This window comes from Cryptomeria japonica, chromosome 5 (genome assembly GCF_030272615.1).
Source record: "Cryptomeria japonica chromosome 5, Sugi_1.0, whole genome shotgun sequence".
In the NCBI taxonomy this organism is placed as follows: Eukaryota; Viridiplantae; Streptophyta; class Pinopsida; order Cupressales; family Cupressaceae; genus Cryptomeria; species Cryptomeria japonica.
This window is the reverse complement of record NC_081409.1, coordinates 268729034-268751178: the sequence shown is the minus strand read 5'-3', so window position 1 is coordinate 268751178 and position 22145 is coordinate 268729034. Positions and strand designations below refer to the sequence as shown.

General features: G+C 34.5%; 2 protein-coding genes across 3 annotated transcripts; both read right to left on the bottom strand.

Moving 5' to 3' along the window:
* Positions 1-5774: 5774 nt before the first annotated feature.
* Positions 5775-7626, bottom strand: LOC131035232 (transcription factor MYB1). Of its 2 annotated transcripts, none has more exons than XM_057966895.2 (3): positions 7432-7626; positions 6754-6892; positions 5775-6369 (listed from the first exon to the last, which is right to left on the bottom strand). In XM_057966895.2, the coding sequence occupies exons 1-3, from the start codon at positions 7601-7603 to the stop codon at positions 5889-5891; spliced, it is 792 nt and encodes a 263-aa protein (XP_057822878.2). In that variant the 5' UTR covers positions 7604-7626; the 3' UTR covers positions 5775-5888. The 2 variants fall into 2 exon arrangements, with proteins under 2 accessions (XP_057822878.2, XP_057822880.2); XM_057966897.2 differs by having other exon boundaries at positions 6754-6883.
* A 6687-nt stretch (positions 7627-14313) lies between these two features.
* On the bottom strand, positions 14314-18189 carry LOC131035195 (uncharacterized). Its single transcript, XM_057966842.2, has 3 exons — positions 17662-18189; positions 16698-17376; positions 14314-14387 (listed from the first exon to the last, which is right to left on the bottom strand). The coding sequence occupies exons 1-3, from the start codon at positions 18187-18189 to the stop codon at positions 14314-14316; spliced, it is 1281 nt and encodes a 426-aa protein (XP_057822825.1).
* Positions 18190-22145: the final 3956 nt, after the last annotated feature.

Here is a 22145-nt window from a genome sequence, read left to right as displayed (position 1 = left end):
CCAACTTGCTAGTCTTTCTCCTAAGAAGAAAGCTCCTCCACTTGTTCTTTTTCTGTCATCAATGTTGCCTGCCCAGTCAACATCAGTATAAACTTTTAAATCAAAATTATTTCCTTTCTGATATACTAAGCCATAATCTTCAGTGCCTTTCAAGTATCTGAAAATTCTTTTGATTGCTGTCATGTGTATTTCTTTAGGATCTACAGAGAATCTTGCAACAATACCTACTGCATGTGCTATATCTGGCCTACTGTGAACAACATATTGTAGTTTTCCAATCATGGATCGGTAGAGTGTCTCATCAATAGATGCAGATTCATCATTTTTTGATAGTTTGCAATTTGTAGTCATAGGAGTACTTACTGACTTTGAATCCTTCATTCCAGATTTCTTCAAGATTTCCTTTATGTATTTGGATTGAGTAATGAAAATTTCATTTTTCATTTGCAGTATCTGTAAGCCTATAAAATACTTTATCTCGCCGATTAATGACATCTCAAATTCTTTGCTCATTTCATTACCAAAGTTCTTGCATAAAGAGTCATTTCCACAAAATATAATATCATCAACAAATATGGTTGAGATTAGTATTCCATTTTCATCATTCTTCATGTACATGTTGTTGTTCTCACTTGTCCTTATAAAACCAATCTTAATCAAATAAGAGTGCAATCTTTCATACCATGCTCTAGATGCTTGTTTCAGACCATATAAAGCTTTGTTCAATTTACATACCTGATATTTATTGTTGTCTTCAACAAATCCTTCAGGTTGTTCAATGAAAACTTCTTCTTCTAATATTCCATTTAGAAATGCAAATTTTACATCCATTTGATATACCTTGAAGTTTTTGTAAGCAACATATGCCAACAATGTTCTAACTCCTTCAAGTCTGGCAAGAGGTGCAAAAGTCTCACCATAATCAATTCCTTCTTCTTGGGCATAACCTTTGCAAACCAATCTTTCTTTGTTCCGAATGACCTCACCTTTCTCATTTAGCTTGTTTCTGAAGATCCACTTTGTACCGATTAGATTTTTGTCCTTCGGTCTTGGGACCAGTGTCCATGTGTCATTCTTCTTGATTTGATCAATCTCTTCAGTCATAGCATTCATCCAATCTTCACTATTGAATGCCTCTTTCACTATTCTCGGTTCAAATTCAGATATCAAACATGTGTTTTGTCTCAGTTTGTTCCTTGTCATCACTGGATCATCCTTATCTCCTATAATTTGACTTGGTGCATGGTGTCTTCTGACATATTTAGCTAATATAGGCTCGGTAGGCTCTGTATGATCCTCTTCATCACTCGGTAACTGGATATCTTCCTCATTTCCTTCAACAGTTATCTCGATAGGACTTCTCGGTTACACATAGACAAATTCATCATAGTCTTCTAGTTCTTTCTGCAAATTCATCAATTTTCACATTTGCACTTTCTACTATTTTGTTAGATGATTTGATCAGACATTTAAATGCTTTGCTTCTAGAAGAATATCCTAGAAATGTTCCTTCTTCACTTTTCTGATCAAACTTGCCATTTCTATCATCTTTATGAACATAGCATTTGCTTCCAAAGATCTTAAAATAACTTACATTAGGTTTCTTGCCATACTAGATTTCATAAGGTGTCTTCAAGGTACCTTTCTTCATTGAAATCGGTTCAAAGTGTAAACAGCTGTGCTTAATGCTTCTCTCCAAAATGTTTGTGAAACCTTTTTCTCAATCATCAGTGTTCTAGCACAATCCGCAATAGATCCGTTTCTTCTTTCAGCTATTCCATTCTGTTGTGGAGTTCTCGGTGAAATACCATGATCATTACAAAATAGGTTAAACTCATCAGATGTGAACTCTCCTCCTCTATCTGATCTAAGACATTTCAGTTGTCTTCCTATTTCATTTTCAACTCTAGCCTTGTAGCACTTAAACATTTGAAAAGCTTCTGATTTTTCTTTTAAAAACATTACTGACATCATCCTTGAATAATCATCCACAAATAATATGAAATACTTATCACCATAATAACTTTGAACTTTCATAGGAGCACAAAGATTAGTATGCACAAGATCTAAAATTCCCTTAGAAGTGTAGGACTTACTTCTAAAGATGGATCTTGTCATCTTACCCATTTGGCATCCTCGGCACATAGCATTCTCAGTTTTTTCAAGACTCGGTAGACCTCTTACTCTGTGCTTCTTACTTATTTTGATTAGATTATCAAAATTAACATGACAAAACCTTTTATGCCATAACCAGGTGTTATCAATCTTTGCATGTAAACACTTGCTGTGAGTAGAGTCAAGGTGAAATGTATTACCTTTTGTTTGTGTCCCGGTAGCAACTAACTTTCCATTTTTGTCATGAACTTTGACAATTCATTTATGAAATTCTATTTGGTAACCTGTGTTGTTTAGCTATGCTACACTCAAAAAATTATATTTCAAGCCTTCAACACAATAAACATCATTTCATCTTGCTTTATCAAGAAGTTTTATGGATCCTTTACCTCTTACAGGACATGGTGCATCATTACCAAATCTAACATAGCCTCCATCATAATCTTCTAACATAACAAACTTGTGTTTATCTCCTATCATATGATGTGAGCATCCACTATCTATAATCCAAGAATCATTAGTGTTTATGTGAGGGCTTTTTCTTCATACCTTTCTTCATCTGATCCATCCTTGATAGCCACATAAACAACTTCCTCTGTATCAGTCTCATCTGATTTATCATCTTCAGATTCCTCATCAACAATTAAGCATGTCTTTTTATCTCTTCTTTTGAAGTCTCGGTGTCCTCTGTAATGATTGTCTTTTTGTCTGTCATCTTGGTAATCTCTCTTTTCAGTGAAATCTTTGTCAGGATAGTTAGAAGCCATATGTCCAATCTTATCATAATTGAAACATTTCAAAGGTAGTTTTCCTTTATACTTACCTTTCCCTCTCGGTAACCTTTTGGCCAATAGTGCTTCAAACTCTTCTTGCTTTCTAATTTCTTCATACAGTTTGTGTACCTCCTCCATGTTCTTCCGAAATCTTTCACTTGCTCCACTGTGATCTCCTTCAGAGTACTTATACTTTCTTTCATTGTAATCATTAGATTCATTCAGATGAAAATAACTAAATGCAGATTCAACTTTATTTATCTATGACCCACTATTATCAAAATTACTTAACTCAAATGCATGTAGCTTACCAATAGTAGCATCCAAGGAAACTGGCATATTAGGTACAAACCTCAATTCATTGATTGTAGATACTCGGATTGCATAGGCAGGTAGAAGGGTTCTTAACAACTTACTTGTCACATCCTTTTCTTCAATAGTTCCTCTTGCTCCTTTCATTTGATTTACAATCTCCTTTAGTCTTGTACTGTACTGGGATATGTTCTCACCTTCATTCATCCTCTTAGACTATCAACTTTTGCTCTTTGAACAAGTTCATCTCCTCCATATATAGATATGAGCTTAGTCCACATTGCCTTTGTATCAATACATCCTTCTAGATCATTAAACTCTGAATCGGTCAATGCAGATGTTATTTCAATCATTGCTTGAATATGTTCTTGCTTCGCTTTTATCTCTTCCATAGTCAATGGATAGGTGCTCGGTACAACAAAATCATTCTCCAGATAGTATATAGCATATTCTCCAACTCCTGATAGATGTAGCTTCATCCTTTTCTGCCATGTAGAGAAACTTGACTTGTTCAACTTAGGTGCATCCGTCTTATACATCTTTGGATCTTTAACTCAAGTGCCTTTAAACTTTCCTTTTGGAGTCCAAAGCTCTGATACCAATTGATAGTTTTGATAGTTAATATAAGTATAGATCCAATAGCCAACAAGATGAGAGAGGGGGGTGAATCATACAAACTTATTCATCCATAAAAACATCAGATTCAACCTCGGTAACATATATCAGTCATATAATAAAAAATTGTCAAACATGCAAACTCAAAAGCATATGAACAATATAAACCTCACAACACTAGATTTAACGTGGAAACTCAAATAGGGAAAAACCACTATGGGATTTTGGACCCACTAAGAAATATACTCTTCTAGAGTATGCTCGGTTAAAAGCCAATCCTGTTAAAGATTACAAAACACATTGCTAGATGTGACCCTGTTAAGGGATTTCCCTCAGATCTGTTAGGATCTTCACTTTGTTAGAAGTGACCTTGTCAAAGGATTTCAAACACTCAATTAGAATGTCACCTTGTTAGAGGATTTACATATAAGACTGTTAAGTCCACTCGGTTAAGAGATTTCCTGTCACTTTCACAAAATAACAGTAATACAATTTGTCTGCAACTTCACATCTAAAATGCTAAAGTAGATTCTTATTTGTTCAATACAATCTAGACATAGAACTAATCTTGTCTATCTGTTGGGCATCAATACTCTATTGTTCTAACAAGTCTTCAAGCTTCTGTGCTCGGTAATCAATATGTAGCTTCTCTGTGCATACACTTGCCCGCATACATTGTTTATCAACAGTTCCTTATTTATAAACAATCATCTAACCGCTTAATCTCCTTGATCACATTTCCCATGATCAATCATAGCCATCAGATTTTCAATCTTGTCCAGGTTCATTGTATCTTACGATCTGAAAAATGTTTTACCCCGCCTCAGAACTTGCACAATCATCTTGGAACTTGTGTTAGGGTAATGTGGTTCAGTTTGAGCTGTAGATCTTCTTGCTGACTTTCCATTGCCTTAGATTTGTTAACAAACTTCTTCCACGACTTGCCAATCATTGATCCACTCCAGCTCATCAGCTTCTTTCATTAAATATCACATGTAAACATTTAATGCATTCTGTTATAGCTCAGTTACAACTCGGTGAATACTAAACTTTACTCGGTAGACATTCTATCTTCATTAATCGACTGCGATAACCTTAGGGTTTACCAACTAGGTTCTTTGCTTGATAACATAGTATAGTATTACCCTTTACATTTTACAACATATGTATGATGTTAGAATGATCTAAAACATCAAGATCTCATCATTGTCTGACTCGGTAGAGTTGCCCATTGAATAACTTATCCCCTTATTCATCATATTCTTTCCTATGTATTTACCGACTTCTTTATAATTTTCATATCATATTTCTTAAGATATGGCAACATCATACTGAATTAGAAAATCAATTTCTTGACATCAATGACAAAATAATAATATCAAGACAGTAAAACATCTTTAATCAGTTATGTCCATAATCATCGACAACCTTCTCAATATCCTTGTTATATTGCCAACATTATTGTCATTTTTTACCTCCCCATGATCACATTTTGTTAGTTTCACCATCTTACTTTTGTAGAGTATATTGCTTGGAATATGTGAGAAATCATCTTATTGCTTGATGTATGTTCTACCTTCACATGATCACATTTTGCATAATTTGATATATATGTATTACTTAAAAATTGTTAGGCCTTCAAGATTCTTAATCCAAAATGAAGTTTATACAATTATCTGGATGCCAACTCCAAAATGAAATTTATACAATTATCTAAAATGTCAACTCTCTAATAAAAATTATAATTATAATTAAAAAATTTATTATTTAAAAATTGTTAGGTCAATGTTTTTGTTCCTGACAACATCATTGTCATTTTAAAACTTCCACATGCACATTTTTTTAAGTTTCACCATCTTACTTTTATAGTATTGGCTGACATATGTCAGTCATCAGTGATAACCAATCCATTACAGAATCTTATCATACCCGAGAAAAGCACGCTGAGAAAAAGACAAGTAAAACAAAACCTTGCTTTCATATCCCTACATAGAGTACAATGGAACCCATTTCTAAGATAGGTTTTGGCCCATGCTAAAACGTTATTCAGGTTGTAAGCTGTAACTCTACGTACTAATTGTCATGGTAATATTGAATGCAACGAATGAAGGTGTCATGCTCATGTTGGAATTCATCCTCCACAATGGACGTGTAGATGGGAGAATTCAGCTCAACTGGGTTACACTCCAAATTTTGGGTCCATGTCATCTGTGTCTGATCATCCATCAGCTCCATGTCTCTAATTTTCGCAGTGATGTTCTTGAAGTCATAAACAATGTTGTGGAATGATTGCAGATCAGATTCAGAAGATACTGGTAGTTCCATGGAATTGGGTATCATATAGGGTGGAGCATCAATAAGTTGTACATAATCATTTGGTTGAATCATATTATGACCAATAAAATCAGAATTTTCATTAGGGTTTTGGGCTAGAGGATTGTGAGTGGGGGGATCCATGCCTTTTGCTCTGACCTTCATACTAAGATGAGTATCCCAGTAATTCTTTATTTCATTCTCTGTTCTTCCAGGTAATCTGCCTGCTATGAGTGACCACCTGCACAAGTATAATAATAATAAGTAATCAATCTATATGCACTATTTCAGTCAACAAATAGTAAGAATGCTGGGTAAGAAGTATTATTTTATAAATAGTAAGAATGCTCAAAGAGGGTAAGAAGTACTATTTTATAAATAGTAAGAATGCTTAAAGAGGGTAAGAAGTACTATTTTATAAATGATAATATAGATTTTTTTTTTTTGATAAGTTATAGTGGAAGTGATATTTTTTTAACTTTTTTCTGGAGCTAAGAATCCAAGATCTTTCATGTAGGAGGCTCACAGCTAACTGCTGTGTTGTGGGGTCATCCCCAAATGATAATATAGATATTATTCATTTAAAAACAAATTCATGTTTTATGTTGAGGTCAATATTTGATACCGATTTCCCAGAAGGCTGTGCAGACGAATGATGAGGTCTTCTTCAGCAAAAGTCATTTTTCTTCCTTTTACTTTGGGTTTTAAGTAGTTTAGCCAATGCAACCTGCTACTCTGTCTATGATCCACCAGGCCTGAATAAACTTCATTTTAGCATGCTGATTAGTAAGTAATACACGAAAAATAAAGATATTAGGTTTTCACAGTTCATGATTATGCGATTTGAGCTTTTGGATCTGACTCTGTGTAACTTTCTCATCAATGTTTTGAATCATACTGTATGATTGAGCATTGATGAAACTATCTCGTATGTAACTTTCTTATCAATGTTTCGAATCATACTCTATGATTCATCATCAGGATAGTTCATAGAGTATGATCTATGATTCACTATTCTGATGATGAATCATAAAATGTGGTTCGAACCGTTGATGAAAGAAGTTACAAACAGTCAAATCCAAAAACTCAAATCATATCATACATAAAAAATGACCGAAAAAACTCCCAAACTAAATTATATAGGTCCTCACACTGTGAAGAAACAAATTTGAACCTAGAACACTATTGGGTCTAATGAAAGGACCTGTTAGAATGAAAACTAAAATATATTATGAACATATGCGAAGTCTAACATATATTTCAAACAGAATGAAAACAACCCATTAAAATATTGAATTCTCACCTTTTTTCTCTAGCACATTTGCTAACAAAAATACTTCCTCATTCACGGTCTTAGCCTTGGAAGAGCTTCCAGGTCGACCCATTTTCAGTTGGGCACTTTTGCAGACAAGATTGGTGTAACTCTTCTCTTTCTGGATCCAAAAAGGCCTGCCTTTCTCTTTCCCAGGAGGCATGCCATCTATTTAAGAGAATACAGCTTGATATCTCTCCATGGCAATGACTTTAGACAACTTTCACTCTCATATATAAAACAGCTATTTTTGTCATTATTCTCACTTACCCTTCTCTTTCCTATCAACTCTGATTCTTATGGCCAGATTTAGTAAGCTTGTTGAACTTATAAAAGCAACGTAGAGCAAAATAGTTATAGCGAAAATAGTTCACTGCTAATATGAAAATCCTTAAACAGTGAAGAGCAAATGATTATTCTTCAATAATCAAATTTTAATTGAGATCTAAGGCTGTCATTTGCCAAGTTAGCTCTCGGGGAAGAGATCAACGGTTAAAATGGAGAAGTGAATAAGTAGGTGGCTATCAAAGTCCACCTCTCACCGACAGCTATACACTGAAATATAACAACTTCCTTTTCATTCTTCAAACAAGTCCCAAAAATCAACTAATCATACACTTTGAAAATTTGTTTTCATTTAACTAATAAATACGATCAAAGATGTATATGGGGCCTTACATTAATGACATAGAGAATTGTGATAGACAGATGTATTTGGGGTGTTACATAGATAATGACATATAAAATTGTGGTGGACAATAACTTATTGCCTACTGGCTGTTAGGTTTATATGAGAGATAAAGGTAGAGTTTTATTTGAATCTATTTAAAGTTATTAAATTTTAAAATAAACTTTATAGATATCTTTAATTACTTGCATTAAAACATCGATTTCTCTCCCTCCTTTTTTTTTTCTTAATGATTACTGTTTCTTCATAGAAATATAATATGAATTTATATTTTTAAGTTTTTAAATAAAATAAGAGTGAAATTTTTCTTTTAATAATAATATTTTTAATTAATGATATTTTTTTTTTAATTTATTAAATTAAATCTTTAACGAGTAAAAGAAAATTAATAAATATATTTATTAAAATATTAAAAATCATAAACAATTATTAAAAATAAATCAAAATTAAAAATAATAAGGATTGTGACATACTTAGGGGGAGAAATCGATGTTTTGACAAATGTTAAAGATATGGTTTGCAGATTAAGGAAAGCTTTGTATGGATTGAAGCAAGCTCCTAGAGCTTGGTATGCTAGATTGGACAAATATATTTTGAAGCTTGGTTACACTAAAGGTAATCCTGACAACAACTTATATTTCAAAGTGACTAATGATGACATATTGGTAATTGAAGTTTTTGTTGATGATATCATTTTTGGAGGAGAAGATGGATTGTGTAAGGAATTTGCTAACAAGATGTAGGAAGAATTTGAAATGTCCATGATTGGGGAGATAAAATTATTTTTAGGATTGCAGATTTCACAAAATGATAAAGGTATGTTCATATGTCAAACAAAATACTTAAAGGAACTACTGAAGAAATTTGGTATGGAAAACTTTAAACCGGTAAGTACTCCAATGACTACAACTGATAAATTGACATCGAAGGATGATTCAACTCTTGTTAATCTGACAAGATACAAATCTATGATTGGAGGTTTACTGTATTTGACACAAACCAGACCTCATATAATGAATGCAATATGTATTGTTTCAAGATTTCAGAGTAATCATAAGGAAAATCATGAATCCAAAGTGATGTAGGTCTAAATCCTTTCAAGGCTTATTTGGACCCCTTTTCTAGGCTCATTCCTTTCTATGGGATTCAAACGGAGACGACACATATGGAGACAGAGAAAATCAGAGAGCCCAGATAAATTTTATTAAATTAACATGATGTATATTTTATCTTATTGTAAAAGACCAGAATGGTCACATGTAAAAGTTATGTAAAAGACCTATAAGGTCCATGATATAATGTGACAGGAAGTCGCCATGCAATGTAACTAACAAAAGAAAGAAGAAAAAAGGGCTACTAACATATATACTAACCCACTAACATGCACGATTTACTTTATTACATGCTAGTGATTCTTCTTGCATGGATGTGGATTCTTCTTCATGATGGACTATAGATGTTCCTTGTAGCAGATTTATGTAATGAATAAGACAAAATGCATGTAATGAAATATTATTGTATATAGTAGATAGGTAAGCTTTTAGCTAGAAGGTAATTCAATATCAAAACGATGATAGATTGTTTCATCAAAAGTGTTTTCATTTTCCCATATCTAATCAGTTTTTGAGCAGGTATTCTTTGTAATTGCTCTACTAAATTGTATTGTTGTGAAGTGGATGTTGAGTCTTTTGTTATACCCGGAAAGGTGACCTTCGCTTTGCTTCTCGTAATGACATTGATTGGCTCTGAAGGTGTGTTATCTTTAACAATGATGACATTTACCACATCATCATATGTATAAGTGTAGTTCACTTTGGCTTTTCCTTTGTCATCTTCAATATATATATATATATATATATATACAAAACTAAATGTTCTACTACGTTATATTTACATATTATTGTAAACATAAAATAAATCAATTCAATGTTTTTTTAATCTTTGTAATGAAAATAAATGTTACAATTTATATAGAGTAAATAATAATAAAATATTAAATTTAAAATTATGAGTTGAAATTGATATTTAAATTTTTACTACCATTTTAATTCTTCTTCTTTCTATCTCTTTAGAGCTACTCCATTCACCCATGCTTCTCATACGAGTGCTATTTGCACTTCTAACCCTTCAATAAACTAGCGAGTAGTTTGATCAACTTAAAAAGTACGTGGATACTATGCATGTTACTTTGACTCTATTACATTAAATAGATGCTTCTTATGAACACAAAGATAGAATTTGTTAATTATAATAAATTGGTCTATGACAAAGAATGAGTACAATGTTAATAAAAAAAAATAATAATGAGTAGATGAATCCCTCTTCATTGCCTCCTAATGCTCCCAATCACCAAAAACAACATATAACTTGTTCCCTGCTAATAAAGAAAGAGTAAGAAATTTTCATTCCTCCACATATATGAAAACAAGGAAGATTTCATCATTGTCATCCAAAGAGGAATAAGAAAGCAACTTTCAACAATCTCAATGCCACCTTATTTGATGACACTACTTCTACATGGGTTCCAAAAAAGAATTAGAATATTAAAAAAGAATAAGTGGAGCCCACTCCACAAGTAAGATATTGAGATTGCAAAAGGTCTATCTACTATCCTACATACATAAAGCACATTCAATGACATATTGTATCATGATGAAACTAAAAATATTGAAGTTGGTTGCAAATCATTGAGATGAGAATGACCTAATAGATGATGATTCATCTAGCATTATTAACTAAGATGTGGAGCTTTTATACTTCTTTCTTTGGTAATTCAAGTTTTGGATAAGGGTCCTATGTCATTCTATTAGTAGTGTGACAAAATTTACACAAAAATCTTGCATTGATTATAGGTATGGTTGAGACATTACATCTTCTTTGTAACCAATTTAAATGATGTAGGACAAGTTAATGAGAAAACCCAAGAAAAGGGACAAAAGGAAGATTAAATGATTGAGAAAGAAATCTATGCAAGTAAGCTAGAATCATTAGAAAATAAAAATTGCTAAACCTATAATTGAGAGAGATATAAAAGGAGCTTATACGACCCATAAGTGACTACTTGTATACAAAACATTATCAAATATAATTTTCAAAATTGATAAGCATAGAAGTATAGGTTTCATCAATTTATTTCACCCAACCTATCATTCATTGCATAAAATTACCTATGAATAGTTGACTATCAAAGTCCACCCCTTACCAATTACTGTACACTGAAATATAACAACTTTCTTTTCATTCTTGACACAAGTAAACAAATCAACTAATAATACAACTCTTCCACTAAAAATAGAATGTAGATTAGCAAAGACTTGTTTTCAATTAATTAATAAACACAGTCAAAGATGCATTTTGGGTGTTGCATAGACAATTGTATATAGAATTGCGGTGGACAAAAATTTATCACTTTTGACTAACTAAATGTCCTACTAAGCTATATCTACATATTATTGTAAGCATAAAATAAATGAGTTCAATGGTTTTTTAATCTTTATTAATCAAATAAAATGTTACAATTTATAGAGAGAAAATAATAAATAATAATACATTTAAAATTATGAGTTGAAATTGATATTTAAATTTAAATTTCTACTACTATTTCATTTCCTCTTACTTCTATCTCTTTAGACCTCCTCCATTCCACCAATGCTTCTCATGTCACTACTATTTACACTTCTAAATCCTCAATAAACTAGTGAAGTAGTTTGATCAGCTTAAGAAAGTGGATAAGTTATGCATGTAACTTTGACTCTATTACACTAAACAGATGCTTCGTATGAACACAAATTTTATTAATTATACTAAGTTCTTATATGACAAAGAATGAGTAGATGAAGCCCTCTTCATTGCCTCCTAATGCTCATAACCACAAAAAAATAACACATAAATCATTCTTTATCAATAAAACAAGAGTAATGAAATTTCACTCCTCGACATATATATGAAAAAAAGGAAGATTTCATCTTTGTGGTCCAAAGAGGAATAAGAAAGCAACTTTCTACAATCCCAGTGCCACCTTATTTGAAGACAATACTTATACACGAGTTCCAAAGAAAAATTAAAATATTCAAAAATAATAAGTGGGGCCCACTCGAAAGTAAGATATCAAGATTGCATGTCTATCTACTATTCTACATATATCAAGCACATTCAATGACATATTATATCATGATGAAATTAAAAATATTGAAATTGGTTGCAAATCATTGAGATGAGAACAACCTAATAGATGATGATCTATCTAGAATTATTAGTTAAGGTTTGGATACTTGTTTCTTTGGTAATTCAAGTTAGGGATAAGGGTCCTCTAACATTCTATTAGTAGCGTGAGAGAATTTACACAAAAATATTGTACTAACTATAAGTATGATTGAGACATTACATCTTCTTTGTAACCGATTTAATTGATGTAGGACAAGATAATGAGAAAACCCAAGAAAAAAGACAAAAATAAAGACAAAATGATCGAGAAAGAAATCCATGCAAGTAGAATAGAATCATTAGAAAATAAAAAATAGTTAAACCTATGATTGAGAGAGATATAAAAAGGAGCTTATATGATTCATAAGGGATTGCTAGTATACAAAATATTATCAGATATTGTCAATATTGATAAGCATAAAAGTGTAGGTTTCATCATGTTATTTCACCCAACCTATCACTTATTGCATAAAATTAATAGCGCAAATCACCTTATCCACGTCATGGAATTCCTCAATTTATGACCACTTCTTACACTCACAAAGTCCAAAAACATCTAATGATGGGTTGTAAGAACTCAACAAACCTTTGAGAAATTTAAATATTTCCAATTTATTTTCATCCAACAACATTAATCTAGACTCAATTTCATAAATAATACCAATCAAAGCAAATCAATGGCATTCAATCTTGTGAGAGGAAGGGTTGACACACTTATAGGAGCAATGTTGTCTATGATCGATTCATGTAGGTATGACACTCTCATTCCAAATATAATACTATCCCATGTCCTCAAGGTAAGTTCCTTGTCACTAATGAGGGTATTGATATTTCATAGAAACATGGAAGCAATTTCAATGTTGACATTGTGTCAAATAAATTCTTTAATGAGATTGATACTAAGGACTTCTAAAATAGTATCTATGATATCAACACCTTAAAAGATTTTTTTTTCTTCAAAATTTAGCTTCATTGCTCTCCACAAGGATATTATTCCTAGTAGTTGTGTTGTTTGTTATTATATCTCTATTTATGTTTGGTAGTATGATATTATGCTTTTGAGTTGAGGTATTATAAATAATTAATATTAATCTTTTCCATCCTAAGATAATATTATAACATTCAATTATAATAATACCTCTCCCTATATTTATGTAGTGTGCATGAGAGCATTATTAAATCAACATAATGTGGTGGATTTTCACTATTGTGTCTTCTTATTGGTAAATTTCCATGGGGTGGTATTTTGGTACAATTTATGTTTTTATTATTTGGGTGGTCTATATGTTAATGATCGCCATGACAATTAAGAGTCACTATTAGAAGGAAATGGATATTTTAATAAGAGCTCAATTCATGGATGAGAGATTTATTTAAGCCTTCACTTGTGATGAAATAGTTACCTTGGGGATTTTTAAGTTATTTTTGGGTGACACTAGTTTGGATAATTATGCTCCCTATATTATTCAAGTCTTTCATAAGGGATGATTTCATAGTGGTTGGTAGTACTAGTCCCCAATGTGGCTTAGAGTGTATAGATTATATGCTTTCTATTTCCCACACATTTCACAAATGTGCAAATGTTGAAGTTTAAAGAAGAGGTGGTGGTAAATGTGGAAGAAAATTATTAGTGATGGTGTTAAAAACACTCATTCGATTCCTTTAAACATTTTTTTTTTTTTTTTGATAAAAGTGGATGAAACCACTAAATTTTTATTAAAAACTATTTATTTTTTATAGGTGTCTGGTTCAAAGAGCACCGAAGGGAAAGAACCAGTAAGAAAACCCTTCAGTATTGCTCAAGAAAACATAAGCCTATCTACCCATTACAAAATCCCACAGGCACCCCAAAAAAACCCCAGATACATAGCCATCCACATTAGATATAAAGGAAGCTGTAATCCAGCATAGAAGAGAACATCTCAAAATAGAACCAGTGCTATCCAACCATAACTAGTGCCATCAACCCTTAGGCATCCTATCTACACAACACACGAGTCCAGGGCTCTGAATAGAATAAAACTTAGAACCATAAGAGATCCTAGAATAAGTGACCCTGCCAACACAAAAATGGTGAGTAAACATATGACAATCCAGATAAAAAGAAGAGAGGGATGATGAAGACCCTGAGGAAGTAGGATAAGACCGATCCATAAGGTAATCCAAAGCAACAACCAAAGAAATATCAGCAGGATAAGAAACCATCTGCAACACCATTCTAACTGCAATTTCTAGTTCCTCAAAAATAGCCACCAACCACCAATTTTGACAAGAACTCTCCACAACAAACAAAGTATTTTGTGTTAGAAAAATCAAATGCAAAGAAAGAATGGATAACATGACTACAAGTCACCGTGAAGATAAAATAGGAAGAGATAACCAAAACATGATTATCCCTCTAATGCAAGAAAAGGCAGTGCGTGAGAAAATGAGCAGAAACTGACCAACAAATTATGAAACATACTCATGCCGCAAAACACAACCTATTGGCACGACACCCCCAATCATGAAACATGCAACTCCCCAAAGATATGAACAAATACGATTCTAGATGATTAGAGAATGAAGGGGCCAACGCAACTAATCATGACACAAAACCCCCGTCAGATAGCCACCAAACCCATATCACAAAGGATAATGATTACCAATTAATGCAGAGGATCAAATAGAAATATCTATGCCAAATATATATGATTTGTAACATACAATGAATACTTTATGATTAGATTATTACCTGACACCTTTCCGCACAAGAAACAAAGTCACATCATCAAAGGAGTCTGAGACACCCACCAACAAGATATCCACAAGTGAAAAACAAACAACCAATCAAAACATGCATTTGACATACAAATGCCCCCCAAACACCAATTAGTGAAAAAAGCCTGAAGAACACAAAGAAATGGAAAAGGTACCAGCCAACCCAAAGTTGTCCCGTCACCCTCCGTACTCAGTGAGGAGATACTGCCAGATATAGCTACAAAAAAGATGTTGCCATAAGGTAGGACAACATCCTCCCTATAGCCATATACGAAAGAAAAACCACACCTAGCAAGAAGAAGGGAGAAGACAACACTAGAAAGAAAAAGATAGCACCCTAGCAGGAGAAGCCACAACAACCTCCAGGATCCATGAGGAAATTATGATAGAAATATCAACAACAAAGATATTGTCAAGAAGAGCAACACCCTCACTGCAGATACTTATGGAAGAAAACCACATCCAACATGGAAAATGAGGGAGGCTTTTAAATAGAATCCTCCTAAGAAAGAAGATTAATGCAAGAGGCTGGTATGTCCAAAGGAGGAACCTCTAAGAAATCATCACCCTCAGCAATAGCCTTATTAGCCAAAAAATCCGCAATGACATTGATCTCCCTGTAACAATGAGAGATGGAGAAAGTGGAAAAGAACTTCAATTGCACAAGAATGTGGTCTAATAAATACTATAAATGCCAAGAGAGATTTTTTGGCAACAACTGCTTGAAAAACCAACATTGAGTCACCTTCAATAACAATGTCTTTAATATTCAAAGAGATAGCGAGATCAAGCCCAAAGGATAAAGCCTGGAACTCAGCTACATTATTAGTACCTTGACCAATATATTTTCCCACAGCTTTGATGATCTTAGAAGAATGATAAAAAATGACCACTCCAATACCAAACCTTCTTGGATTTCCCTTAGAAGCCCCATCGAAATGTAGCTTGAAATTAGACTGGGGGGGGCTCCATTTGGCCATCTTACGTTTAACAAGAGAAGATAGACCAGCTGATATAACCCCATGAGAAGGCATTAGATGAAGAGAACCCCATTTCCAAGTGACCCAATTATCCCAATGAGAAAAAGACTTGAGGTGATCTAAATTTTTATGGATGTAAGAAAGCACCACCTCACAGATGGAGGATTGAATTTTGCCAATCACATCAACCAGAGTAGCATATTTATGTTTAAAGATCCTAGAATTCCTATCAAGCCAGAGATTCTAGATCACCAGTGATGAAGCCACAACCCAAAGAAATGAATAAAATGAAGAGGAGAACAACAAGGGCCAGGCCATGAAGTGTGAAAATAGATTGGGACAAAGAGCAGAAGACCAACAAAGTATGTCAAAAAGCCAATACCAACACTCATGAGCAAAAGGACAAAGTAGAAAAAGATGGTCCATGGATTCCATACAATATCCACAAAAAACACAAGGGAATACTGTTGTAATCCCAAGCCTATCCAATTGCATCCTAGTGAGAACTTTATCCTGGACTGCCAACCAAGCAAAAGACCCTACCTTAGGAAGACAAGCCAAATGCCAAAATAGTTTAGTGTGCCAAAAGAGAGAGGTTGAAGAAGCCTGAGACAAATAATTATAACCATCTTTTACTGAATACGCACTTGAAGCACTCTTAGTCCAGACCAAAGAATCTTCCTTATCTTGAAAGACAAGAGGTCTTTTGTGAAGTTCTTCCATAAAAGCAAGTCTAAGGTGGTTATCAATAGGCAAGGGAGGAATATTCTTCCATTTAACCAGTAAATATGGACCTGTAGAAACAATATCAAAATAATCTGCAACAAAAGGCCCCCAAAGATTCGATAAAATGTCAGGCAAAGGGGACCAATCTCTGATAGTTGAAAGAGCGGGATACCCATTCCAGAATTCATCCCAAAACCAGGCCTTCTTCCCATTATGAACAACCCAAGATAAATGTGGTAAAATAACCATCCTACAAGAAACCAAAAAGTTCCAAAATACTGAACCCTTTGGAAGAGACATAGCTGTAAAAATCCTTTCTCTAGGGGCTCCCCTTAAATACTTAGCAAGCATGATGGAAGCCCATTTACTTAAAGGATATACATATAACTTCCACACCAGTTTCACCCCCAGAGCCTTATTCTGAGCAACTAAATCATGAATATCTGTGCCACCCAGTTCTTTAGGATGACAAATTTTGTCCCATCCAAGAAGAGGAATCTTCTTTCTACCTCCCACATTATCATTCCAAAGGAAGGATCCAAGTGAAATCTTAATGTCCTTAACAACTTTAGGGGGAGCCTGCATAATATACAACAAGTATGTGGGGATGGAACTCAAAACTAATTTAATTAGAAGGATCTTACCAACCATCGTAAGCCACTTGTGATTCCAGGAGGATATTTTGGAAGTGATCTCATGAACAACTTTATCCCAAAAGGAGGTATTTTCAGAGCCTAGAAAGAAAGGAATGCCTAAATACTTGCAAGGAAAAGTCCCTACTTGAAAACCCCAAAAGCGGACGAGTCTATCTCTAACTAGAGGAGAGACATTCACAAAGAAAACTTTAGACTTCTGGTTATTAACCTTCTGTCCAAAAAATGCAGCATAATCAGAAATAATTTTCTTTATAACTCTAGCTTCCCTCAAAGAGGCAGCCCCAAATAGAAGCGTATCATCAACAAACAAACAATGGGATTGTGAAGAAGGAAGGCCATCAATTTTGACACCCGACCATAAACTAGATGTCGTAGCGTTAGAAATGGCCCTACTTAACACCTCCGCCAAAAGAATAAACAAAAATGGGGAGAGGGGATCCCCTTGCCTAATTCCCCAGGAGGAAGAAAAGAACCTCGATGGAGAACCATTAATCGATATTGAGAAACAGACAGAAGATATGCATGAAAATGCCCATTTAACCCAACAGCGTGAAAACCCCAGACGATTCAAGACAACAACAAGGGACTGCCAATTGACATGATCATAAGCCTTAAAAATGTCTAGTTTAATGATCATGGCTAGAACCTTTTGTTGCGATATGGAGTGTAGAATTTCATAAGCTACAATCTCACCTTCAGATGTCTCCCTACTAGGCACAAAGCCACCCTGATCCATGGAAACTATCCGAGGAAGGAGCCTAGAAAGCCTAACCAAAATTGCCTTAGTAAAATTTTTATATAAAGTAGTACACAAGGCAATCGGACGAAAATGAAAAAAAGAGCTAGGATTATCCACTTTTGGTATAATAGCAATAAGAATAGTATTAAGCTCTCTCAATATCAACCTATTTCTTCTAGACTCTTCCAAGGCTAACAAAACATCATTTCCTATAAAATCCCAACACTTTTGAAAAATAGAGCTGTAAAACCATTTGGACTTGGAGCCTTTTTCGGGTGCATGGAAAAGACTATCTCTTTCAGCTCTTCCAACGAAAAGGGAGCCATAAGCATCTTATTATCCTCATGAGACACTAAAGGGGGGATCAAATTTATGAAAGCATTATCTACAACAACAGGTTCAGCCGTAAGAAAAGACTTAAAGAACTTGACAGCTTCAGAAGCAATATCATCCTCATCAAACAAACTGTTTCCATTAGAATCAATAATACATGAAATTATATTGCGAAGCCTCTTAAGCTTAGAAGAACAATGGAAAAACTTAGTATTTCTATCCCCTTCGGATAACCAAAGGTCCCTAGACTTCTGCCTCCAATAAGATTCTTCCCTAGCCAAAACCTCACTCAATTGAAGATTTAAAATATTAAGCCTATCATAAGAAAGAGAGGACATACCCAAAGTAATGATACTCTTATTAAGATGTTCAATTTATTCCTGAATCCTAGCCTTTTCTCCAAATATATTCTTGAAGTGTGCCACATTCCAATCCCTAATCTTTTGTTTTAAGAAAGCCAGTTTATTAACAATCTGAAACATCCTAGACCCAGGAATAAACGGGGCAGAAAGCCACCATTTTTTTAATGAAGGCAAGAAAGATTGATCCCTAAACCACATTGGCTCAAACTTGAAAGGTAATTTCCTGGGGGCCCTATCCTCAAAAATAGAAAACAAAATAGGGAAATGATCGGACCAATTAAGGGAAGAACTGAGGAAACAAAATCCTGACCCAAATTAAACCAATTTTTAGAAACCAAAAATCGATCCAATCTTTCAGAGATTTGACAAAAATCTCTCTGCATGTTGGTCCAATTAAATGGCCCATTAAGAGGTTTACAATCAACTAAATTCAAAGAATGAATAAAGTGACAAAAATCTGAGATAGAATTCTTATTAGGGATGATTCCCCCAACCTTCTCATCTAAACCAGCAATAGCATTAAAATCACCCCCAAACATCAAAAAGGCATTACGCAAAGGAGATGCAACTGAAGCCAAAAATTCCCAAAGTTTCCTTTTTTCCAGCACCCCAGTCGGGCCATAAACATTAAAAAGACAAAATTTTGAGCGTGATAACCTACTCTTAACTAGACCAAGCATCCAGTTAGATGAGGAAGCAATCAAGGAGAAGTCCACATAGGCATCTTTGCAAAGGACCGCAAGACCACCTGAAGCACCTGAAGAGGAAGATGCACTAAATTTCCAAATTTTCCAAGAAGAGAATAACCTATTAGCAGATGATAAACTTAACTTAGTTTCTTGTAACATCAACACATCACACTTAATTAAGTCCAATTGAGACTTAATCAAGCATCATTTGTTAGGGGCATTTATGCCCCCAACATTCCAAGATATAATCCTCATTGGCCTAGAGGGGAAGCATCAGCTCCCCTCGAAATACCCAAAGAAACCGGAGAATCCTTGCCTACCAAGAAGGACTTGTGAAGACTTCTCTTAGAAGCCAAAGCTCTTGTAACCGACGGGCTAAAGGTTTTTTTTGATCATTTCTTTTTGGAAGACTCCAAGGAAGAAAGAAGAGTTGATTGAATGCCCGCATCAATTTGTAATTTAGTCTTGACATGCTTAGGCTTCTGACCTCTTTTACCAAGAGTGGACAAAGGTGAAGTAGGGGAAAGGGGGGACTGAACCAAAGGAAACCCATTGAAACCCAAAGGAGTAGAATCCATGGGTGCCCTATCTTCAATGGGACCTACCCCAAGAGCCGATGACACCAGAACCCTCTCCTTGCCTGATTCAATAGGACCCGAAGATGTCCCAAGAACCGATGACATCAGAGCCTTCTTTGGATTAAGTAGGTCAAAAGAATTATTTGCAAGAAAAGTAGCCAAATCATTCTCCAGATTCCCTAAGTCGACCAAAAGCGAAGAAATTACTCTATTAGCTAAAGAAGAATTAAGAGCCACATTATTAGTATTAACATTATCTTGCACCTGGGCAATAAGATGCTCATCCAAAACTATATCAACCTCCAAGGGATGCTCAGAATTTTTCATACCCGACCCAGGGGTTTCTAACTCGGCCCTCAAGTCTTTTTCCAAATCAACACAATGCAAAGAAGGTTTTCCCACATTCAAAATGTCATTAGTATTATCCAAATTAGAGACATTATCCAAGCCAACCCTAGGAGAAGGAACAAAGCAATGAGGTAAGTTTGACGAAACCCTAGTTGAGATATTTATATCCAAAGGGGAAGGACCAGAGGCCAAATTAGCAGCATGAACTCCTACATGATCTTTATTCCAAACAAACATTTCCACATTCTTATCAAAAGAGGAATCAATGACTCCTGAACCAAATTTAATCGTTTTCATGTGGAAAAACAAAGGAGAATCCATAATCACCGAAGAATGAACAAACTCCATAGAATCCCTAATAAGGTTTTGATGCCAAATACCAAAGGGTGACCGAATGTTACAAGTCTTAGGAGGAGAAACATTAGTAGAAAGTAAGACACATATTTTGACCACAAACAATCCATCTTCGAACACCGAATGGGACAACAAAAATTTACCAAACAAGTCCCCAATCTTTGTTAAAATATCATATTCTACAAATTCGGAGGGTAACAAAGGGAGTTTAAACCAGGAAGGGACCTACTTTGGACCAACCCCAAAGGGCACAAAAAGGGCTTCCAAGTTTCCACAAAAATCAGATTTTTCCCAAGCCAAAAAAATGGAACACTCAGAGCCTTATCCCTAGCATCTCCAGAATCAAAAATGATAATAAACAAATTTGCAGATAAAACTTGGAAGTACAAAGTGCTATACCAATGCACATGAATTTTACAATGGAGCTTTGAAAGAGGAATAGAATCACCCCACACCTGGATAATGACTGCCAAAGCCCGAAGATCATGAGCCTTTTTCCCTAAGACAAAATCTGAGGCATTGATCAAAGGAACTGGGAGTGAAGCAGGCCGCGACTGCAAGGACAAGTTAGATTTTGGAAAATGAGAAGCAAAAACCCCTGAATTTGGCTGCGGCATAGCAGAATCTCCTTTGTTCAAACCAAGCCAATCCTTATTGTCAAAAGTCGTAAAGTTTCGATTGCCCATTTGTCGGACACCCTTATTCCTTGCCCTCAAATTGCAGCCCCAATTCCCCTATCGACAAAAAAAACCCTGAAAATAAATAGAGGAAGGAAAATCTCGTCTGGATTGTTTACCCCATGAAAAATCTCGAGGATCATTAGTCACACTCGAGCGAGGAAGATCAGCAGAAACCAAAACATCCACCCACTTACCGCCTTGAAAAACCCATTGAGGGACATGATTAGCATGCTTGCCAAAAGGATCCCTAGGGGGAATCAGATCTGCCACCGCTTCATCCCCCCAAGGCCTATTTGAATACATGGACCTCAAAAACCTAACCTTCGTTGATCTCCAAAAACTTTGCTCCCTGTCGAAACTTTGTCACTTGTCCTGTGCATTATTCGACTAATCTACTTATTAGAATTTACTTTTAGTGATATTTTAGTTAAAAGCACATTTTACTATCCCCATTGAAAATCCAAAACTTGTTGTAGAACAACATTACTTGTTACTTATGAGATCTATGGAAAATGAATAATTGAAGCTAGTGCATTGTAATTGTTGGCAATATGGATGAATTGATTATGTGTTGTATTGATGTTTTGTCATTGATGTCAACACTAGCTA